General features: G+C 48.5%; 1 protein-coding gene across 1 annotated transcript; it reads left to right on the forward strand.

The window, feature by feature from the left end:
* The first annotated feature begins 878 nt into the window (after nucleotides 1-878).
* On the forward strand, nucleotides 879-6,251 carry SDC4 (syndecan 4). The gene is made up of 4 exons (XM_008633708.2): nucleotides 879-1,116; nucleotides 1,990-2,042; nucleotides 2,284-2,467; nucleotides 3,719-6,251. Exons 1-4 carry the CDS (start codon nucleotides 894-896, stop codon nucleotides 3,868-3,870), a joined length of 612 nt encoding a protein of 203 aa, XP_008631930.2. The 5' UTR covers nucleotides 879-893; the 3' UTR covers nucleotides 3,871-6,251.
* Nucleotides 6,252-8,757: the final 2,506 nt, after the last annotated feature.

Raw genomic sequence — 8,757 nt, forward strand, 5'->3', positions numbered from 1 at the left:
TCCATCTGCATTGTGCCTCTTGCCTTGGGGGAAAGGGTTGAGTCCCCCTCCGTGGTGGTGATGATTTCATGGCTGTGGAAGCATCTGGAATCTGTGGGGTGGTGTTGAGCAACCCCAGAGCTCATACCTTCGGTACCCTCACCAAGGCTGGCCCCAGGGCTGTGGGGAGAGGAGAAATAGTTCTGGGAAGTTGCATAACTTTGGTGAGGGCAGGAGATCTGGGCTTGTGGCTCCTGGAAGGTTCGAGTGTAAATGAGCTTTGGTGTGCAAATTGCCATTGTGGCCAAACAGCTGATCTCTGGGAGGCTGTCCAGCTTTTGTGCTGTTAACTGCACTCCTTGGGCCTTTGGATCCTGGAGAGATTTTATAGGTTTGTTTGTTTACATGCTTTTTAAAAAGGTGAGGCAGGGGAAGCTCTTCCTTCAGGCAAGTCATTACTGATAGAGTGCTCTTGAACGTCAGCCTGTATTGCACTGCAATTCAGCTGAACTGACAGGCCAGCTCTTAACCCTTGGGTGATAAAATAGGCTTGTTCTCAGTATAAAGAGTGAGGAATTGCTTTGGCATGAAGCTTTGGTGCTATGCAAAAAACTGACCTATGCGTGTCAGATTTTTTTCCTGGGAATAACAAGTCCTTCCAAACTCTCCCTTATCACAAACGGAAGGTATTGCTTTTCCAAATGCTTTTGTTACAAACTCCTGACCAAGATCCTGTTGTGGTATTTTCACCCTGGGTGTTCAGGTGAACCTCTTGAATCTGTAGCCCTCAGGAAATTCCCCTCCTAGACTGGCTCTCACTTCTGTTCTGAGAAATTCCAGGGGAATTCAGCTGATAAAGATAATGCTTTTGGTGGAGAGGAAGTTCAGCATTTAATATTTTTCTGGTGGAAGTGATGTGGTCAGGCTCTGAACTGTCTGTGAAATGCTTCCGAAGAGTTGTCTCATATTTAACATGTTTCCCCCTCCATTTACAGGTGAGAGAAACTGAAACCATGGATGCTGGGTGGCTTGACTACCCTGCCTCTGGGGACTTGCCAGATGACGAAGACATTGGTGAATTCAGGCCTTACTTGACCTCTGATGGATTAGATATAGATGAGGCATCCGGGTCGGGAGGTAAGTGGGGAAGTGGATCTCCCTCAGCTGTTCTGTGAAACTTCTTTCAGCACCAGCCCTTGAGTGATGGGCTAAATCACAGCCAGAGCTCCAGAGGAACCACAGTGTCAGGTGGAGATGAAAGCTGTGACTCGTGGTCACTCAGATGAGAACAGTGGAAGTGGTGGTGCTGTGATGTCGAATCACTCAGGGAGGACAGATGGAGTCCAGCCAAGCTTGTCTTGCTGCAAATGAAAAGGCCTTGTGCTGGCTGGATCTTTTTCCTGTTGAACTCCAAAGAACTGCTGAGGAACTTAAAAAAATATAATCTATTGTTGAGGCAGTGTTAAAAGGCTTAAAGTTAATGTCTCAGCTGAGGCCAAACAAGGTAAAGGACTAACTGTTGTTCAAGTGAGCTCTTTGTGATGTGCAAAGCTCCCTGCCCAAACCAGTTTCTGTAGCTCTGTGTCCCTTTATGTGAACACTTGTTCTCTAAAAGTAAAAGAACAAGTGCTGAAATTGGTGCCTGACATGTTTGGGCAGATCTGGAGGGTTGGTGAACGATCCTTTAGGGACGGGCGGTGGGAGCAGTGCCCTCCATTGGCATTGCCTTATAAGCTATGGCACACCTGCTCTGCAGGGGCCAATGGATCCAGCTGAAGATCCCTCCCAGCAGAGAGGTGTTGGTTTCAAGATTACATCTCGTGGTCTTGTGCAATCCTAGTCATGAAATGATAAAGAGTACTAGTAGATAAGAGGGAATTGTAGAGGACCAGAGTCCTAGTTTGTGTGCAGTTGCTGGTATTGCAGGAAGTATCTGAATTCTGTAAAAACAGCATGTAATGAGACAAAAACTTGAGAGCCCTTTCTCGGTTTTTTTTGCCCCCTCTGCAGACTACCCAGACTCTGAAGATGGCATCTATCTGACCACCATGGATACCCCTGTGGTAGGTATTGCCCTTGTGTGTTTTTAGGCACCATATAGCTCCTCTGGTCTGTCTGTGGAGCTTTTCTGAACACCCTCCCCCTCTGTAAGATGTGGCATCAAGATGAATCCACCTACATGAGCAGACAGTGTACTCGTAATACCCTGAGCAAACTTTCTACTCCCTGCACACCCTCCTGGTTTCAGCTGTGGGTAGGCTGGGTGCTGCTTGCTGATGGGTGTGGTCTGTCTGTGTTCTGTAGATACCTGACAACTATATCCCTGGAGATACTGGGAGAAAGATAGAAGGTGAGAAGAAAAACACAGAGGTGGACAATGAAATCATTCCAGACAAAGCTGTACCTGTCGAAGAGAACCTGTCCAACAAGATCTCCATGGCAAGCACAGCCAACAGCAGCATCTTTGAAAGAACAGAAGTCCTTACAGGTAATACTCCACCTTGTCCTGGTAAATCATTAATAATGAAAATCAAAATGGCTTCTGTTGTTCCCTGTTTCTCTGGGGAGCAGCTCCCTGCTGACAGGGGAGTGAGTTGCTTTACCTCTGTGGCTACCTGTAGCAGGGTGGCTTCTGCCTCCCAGTCCTTAAACAACAGCAGAGCCTGCTGCTGGGATAAACAGCTTGTTTTTGAGCCTGCCAGCTGACTGTTGGCTTAAGTCATGTGGCAGCTGCTCTGCACCCGGATTCTGCCTCAACAAGAGGTGTCTCTGGCCATAAAGCAGTGACATCATAGACTTTGATACCAAATACAGGCATTTTCCTTCCAACCTCTGCCCAAGTCCTGCCTTTTCTGAGCTTTGCCAGGAGCCAAGCAACCACTATAAGGGATTCCAGCACATGGTCAGCTGTAGGAATCTTGAGTACCAATGTCTAGAGCAAAACGCAGTGACTGCCTTCCCCTCAGCATGTGGGAAGGGTCTGTCTCCAGCATATTGCTGCTTCAAGCACTTGGCCTGGTGGTCCAAGTATAAACCCAGGCCCTTTGTGCTGATCTGCAGCCATCCTCCCAGTCAGAGAAGAGACTGGAAGAGTGGATTGAAGAACCAGCTAGCAAAGAAGCTGATTTAGTGCAAGGAATAGGTGTCACAACAAGGGATAAACGTCAGTGAAGTCTTGTGGCCACCCTTGGTGTGAGGAGAGAGGAAACCTTAGTGGTTTTTTGCAGGTTTGTAGGTTTTGGTTGTTGGGATGTGGGTTGTTGTTTTGTTTTGTTTTGTTTTGTTTTTTTTTTTTGAGGGAAGTGGTGTTGGTAATTGGATGTTGATGAATTGAAGCACAGCATCCCCAGGGTGTGCTCACACAGGTAGCTAACAAAGCATTCAGATTGGAGCTCTACCATTCTCCTGTGGCCTGTAGTGGGGCTTTTTTGGGTGGGTTTTTTTTTCTCTACAGGGAGAACATCTTCTTGTCAACATTTCTTTCTTGGACTAAACTGGAAGATTAGCTCAAACTGGTTAATGTGGAACATGTTATTATTCTGTGGCTGGACTGGAAGCAATCCTGGCCTTTCCCAGTGACATCTGCTGTTGCTGAAAGTGCCAGCACATATGGTGACAGGCACATGGACACGGACTCTGGAGGCAGCTCTGGGGGCTGCTACTTTGGAAGCAGATTTTGAGATGTTGCTGGTGGTTTGGAGTTGCCCAAGACTTATTCCATTCTCTCTTTCCTCCCCAGCTCTCATCGCAGGAGGAGCAGTGGGCCTCCTGTTTGCCATCTTCCTGATCCTGGTCTTGGTCTATCGCATGAAGAAAAAGGATGAGGGCAGTTACGACCTAGGGAAGAAACCCATCTACAAAAAAGCCCCCACAAATGAGTTCTATGCCTAAAGCTCAGCAGCACCTTGTGCCCATCAAGGGACAAACAGACTGTATGGAAACACTGTGCCCTCAGATGAGATGTGCTGAACAAATGCTTTTTTTTTTTTTTGGATTGAATTTCAAGGTGACTTTGAGAAAAAAACATACTTCCTTCATGACCCTTCCCATCCCACTCAGCTAACAAGGGCCCAATGAAATACAAAGAGTCTGAAAAAAAACCTCAGTGTATTTTTTTTCTAAGTTAGTGTAAAAAGAATAAAGATGCCAAATTTTCTGCTTGGTTTTATAGAGGGTATGTAAACACAAACCAGACTGTATGGAAGCAAACACCATGTGTTTGCATCCAGCGTGCTGTGCTGGGATTGGCTGCTTCTATAGAAGATGGCTTTTTTTTTTATAAATCTTGCTACTAGATGTCTTGCAGCAGGCTGTTGATGTGAAGCATTTTTGTGGAGAACTATTTATGAATCTCTTACACTACAGATAAATGTTGCCTTATCAGGGAGCAAAAGGCCCACAAGGGCTCAATATCCCTGAATGCCATAAAGGGCCTATGGGAATGTCTTCCCCAGGAGAGTTCTGTCTCTTCCTGTTGGCCCCAGGCAAGGGTCATTAGTCCTTGAAATCAGGACAGCCAGTTGTGTTTGGCTATGGCGACACCCTTTCCTTGCCTTCAGTCTCTTACCTTTTTTTAAGGTTTGCTTGTAGGATTTTTTTATAACAGAATTTTAAAGAAAATAGCCTAATGTTTATATAAAGTTTGTAGAAATTGTTTTGAAATAATAAAAAAAGTAATCTACTTTTTTAATTTCCTCAGATTTATTTTTTCAATCCCTTTGTGTTTCCTTTGGCCGGGCATTTCTTTAGAGATGCTTTTATATGATTCATATTCTGAACTGAAGCAGAGTTAGCTACAGAGTGTTACAGGTTTCTTCTAGTTCTATAGCAGCTACTATAGAGGTGACAGATATTTATGATTTTCTCATAACTTTTCTAGGATTTTTAAAAAAATAGAATTATTTATAGTTTCTGAAATGGCTGCTTTCTCATTTGGTAACTTTTATCCTTTTTATGTAAAACACTAATATAATGAGTCTCTGTGAAAACTATTTAAGCTTTATTCTGTGAATTTCAATTATAAATTCAAGGCAATAACTTCTGTATGCAAAGTTGGATGCATAAATATGATTGAAGTAGGGAAATGACAAGAGTAATTCTAGGCTGTAATATATTACAATCAGTCCTATAGAGCTATATATTATATATTTTACTGAGATACATACAGATGAGAATGAAAAGGCTGGAGTTAATTCTTCAGCAGCCTTATGGTGTGTAAGAAGCTTTTGATCTTGTTTGTGCTGCTGTTTGTCCAGTGTCTTGTGTAGAGCACCAGGGGCTTGTGCTCGGAAGGCACCTGGGTGCAGCTGGAGCTTGGGGGCTCTGTGGCCGTGTCCTGGCTCCTGGAAGCAGGTTGGGATGTGCCAGGTGTGATCTGCAGAGTCAGAGCAGAGATCCCCACCTTGAGTTGCCCTTGGAAGCAAGTGTTGGAAGCTTGCAGTGTGGAGGTGATAACTTTCTGTCCCCTACGGCGCTGTGCCGAGCCCTGCCTCTTGGGCAAGGCTGGATCTGAGCTCTGCCTGGGTGGCATGTCCCACTGGGAAGCACTGAGCTTTCATAGGGGTAAGCTCTGAACCCCCCGCTGTGGATCTTTCTTAGCATCCCCTGTACACGGCTCCTACCTCCACTGGGAGTGGGACCAACTCCCCAGTCTCCCAGAGCAAAGGCTGATGTGTGTCCGGTGCCTCCGTGCCAGGAAGGTGTTACAGAACCGTGAGCGAGTTGTGTCCTCCTGCGGCTCCGAGTCTGGAGTGGTGAGAGACAAAAATCTGAGTGGGAGTCCCCAAAGTGAGCACCTGAGCAGGCAGCACAAAACCAAGCAGTTGCAAAGCTGGTCAAAAATGTCATGGCTCCTGAAGCCTCCTTCCTGAGGCTTTGCTGTAGGCTTGAGGCCAAACCCAGAGAGGCAATAGAAAGAAGTGTCCCCTTCTCAGGGTGAGGCAGAGATGTGTTGAGACATCGGTGGGACAGGAGAGCTCCTCCTCCTCCGGGTGGCTCACTTGGTCCCAGTACAAGCATGTTTGGGGTAACTGTGGGCTCTGGGAGGCTCTCAAAGCTGTGCAGAGTTCACTGGAGGCTGGGAAGGAGAGGGAGGATTGTGCTGCCTGTGGACAGCACTACCAGGAAGGCAGGAGCTGTGACTGCCTCTCGGGATATTTAGATTCTCTTGTGTAATTGCTCTTGGGGATTTTCCACTGTTACTGGGTTTTTTTTGTTGTTGTTTTTGTTTGTTTGTTTGTTTTTCTCAAATAAATGGTACTTTCTAAAACTGGCTTCTTGGACTGTTTCTGATCTGAAATTACTTTTGGGAGCTGGATAACCGGGAGCTCATGGTTGTGTAACTACTTGGTTTTCTGAAGGGCGAGGCACGCTGGGACCTGGTGCGGTGGCCCGCAGCTCAAAGGCGCTTTGTCAGCAGCTCCTGGGCTGCCTCCAGTGCCTGACCCATGAGTGATTCCCATAGGAGCAGCAGCCCGGGGTCTCTGGAGCTTCTCAGCTCCTTAAGCAGAGACAGAACAGTGCCATGGGGTGAATCTGTCCTGTCTTGTGCTGAGTTTTGTGATGGCACTTTAAGAGCACTGTCCGCTCTTAATCAGGAGGGACAGAGGGAGGTAGGAGGAGGCCTGTGCCTGTCCCCTGATGGCAGCAGCACATGCCTGTCCCTTCAAACGAGAGCAATGTCCTGGGCATTTTGCTTAACCAAGTTTCAAGCCAACCCTGTTTAACCAATGTAGGCCTTCCACTGGGTGCAGAGCTGATCAGCTGCTCTGGGAGCAAGTCCACGGGTAACTTCATGCTGTTTGGGCCTAAAACAGCTACTCTTTTAGGCAAGCTCTGGAGGAAGCTCCTGTTTGTCTGAACCCCTCTGCTCTGCCAATTTGGTGCTCTCAAAGGACAGGACCCACCTCTCTCCCCAGGCAGATGGGAGAGAGGGGGAGCAGGGCTGCTCACTGGGACCAGTGCTGAGGCGCCTCAGAAGTGCTGTACTTAAATAGATTATCATCCTCGAGAAAATCTAATTCCCTTCTCCCTGGTGGGAATTCCTGCTCCAGGTGGTTTGGATTAGCACAGACAGAGGAAACAAATCGGGAGTAGTACACAGGCTCCCTTGGGCTGAGTGAGTAGCACATGCTCTTCTGCTCCTTGTTGCCTGCTCCGTGCCAGGTGTGCTCTCAAAGGTCCTCTGAGAGTCTCATCCAGTGCTAAGAAAAGCAGATCCATGTGCTCCCAGGGCCCTCCTGTGCTCCGTGGGAGCTGCTGTTTGTCAGCACATTGGTGACGTACTCCTGCGATCTCCATGTTCTCGTGGCTGTGACAGGTTCTTGGACATGCTGCTTGGAACAACCTGTGTTTGTCTTATTTTTTTTTTTCTTTTTCCTTTCTTTTTCTCCTGGGCTTTGTCTCTTGGTTGCAAGAATCCTGTGTACTTTCCAAAACTGCCCTCAGTGTAAAAGTGCCTTGTTTTTGCAAAGCAATCTGGACGGGTAGTCTGCAAATCCCCAGAGCACAAGCCTGGCTGCCTGCCTGTCCTTGTAGAGCCCCAGCTCCTGAGATGGATTTGTCACCATTCCCTCCATCTGCCTTTCTGCCCTTCTAGCTAGCCTGCCTGTACCCGGTGTGTGCTGAGAGGCTCTAATACCTTGAGAATTCCTGGTCTTCGTCTCTGACCTCACACATGGCACTTGTTGTTTTTCTTCTTAGTGCTGCTCTGGCTTTAAAACCAAAAGGCTGAGGATCTGCTTTATCTGGCTTGAAAATAGCTGGAACCCTCCCAGGTACTGATGTGATCAAGTGGCTGGGGAAGGTCTGTGAGGGATATGGAGGAGCTGGAAAATTAAGTGTAACCTTGCTGACCCCCTTTGCTTTATGGCTTCCAGGGGGTTTTGAGGTGATGTTCGTGGGTGTTTGGGTCGCTTGTTTTGCAGTGTGAGCTGAGGCACTGGGGTGTGTGCTGTGCCATGTGCCAAAGGTGCCAGAATGGGTCACAGCAGTGATGTGCTGGTAATTGTGGTGCCTGTCCCCAACACCTTGAACCTGCAGAGTCTGGAAGGGCACAATTCCTGCACCCTGGAGATGTGGTGTTTCCCATGAGCCTTCTCCAGCCCGCGGGTGCTGAGTCAGGTGCAGAGTTGAGCTCCCTGTGGCTGCAGGCAGGGTCAGGGTGGGCCCAGGGGCTGGGGGTTCTGGGTACAGCCCACTGGGGCTGGAGTGGGGCATCACTGGGCTCTGGGACTGTGTGGGAGGTAACAGAGGAGGTTGTCCTTGGGGCTGGGGTCTGCCAGGTTAAAACCTTGCATCGGTATCACTGGGTGCAGGTGACCCTTCGCTGCAGGGATGCTTTGACACTTGGGGCTAAAACCTTTCACCTCCTCCTTCCCCATCCTCTGTCCCATCCTTGCTTGGTGCCAGTCACGGTGCAGGTGGTGATGCCCAAAGCTCTGGTTCTTTGGGGGAGGCCAAGCCTGTCACCTGTGCCACAGTGGCTCTTGAAGGGTTGTGTTTCATAGAATCAGTATGGCTTGCTTTGAAAGGGACCCCAAAGGGTAATCCTCCACCGCCCCTGCCAGGGGCAGGGACAACTTCCACTAGACCAGGTGGCTCAGGGTCCCATCCAACGTAGTCTTGAACACTTCCAGGAATGGGACAACCATAATTTCTCCGCCGAACACCGCGACATCCCCCCGGGTCCCCTTTGGCGGCGCTCTCCGCGGTCCGTCCCCTCTCCCCGCGTGTCTGCTGCCCCCTCCTGGGGACACCCGGCACCGCGGGCGGGACCCC

Source organism: Corvus brachyrhynchos, unplaced genomic scaffold (assembly GCF_000691975.1).
Source record: "Corvus brachyrhynchos isolate BGI_N302 unplaced genomic scaffold, ASM69197v1 scaffold10, whole genome shotgun sequence".
Classification (NCBI taxonomy): domain Eukaryota; kingdom Metazoa; phylum Chordata; class Aves; order Passeriformes; family Corvidae; genus Corvus; species Corvus brachyrhynchos.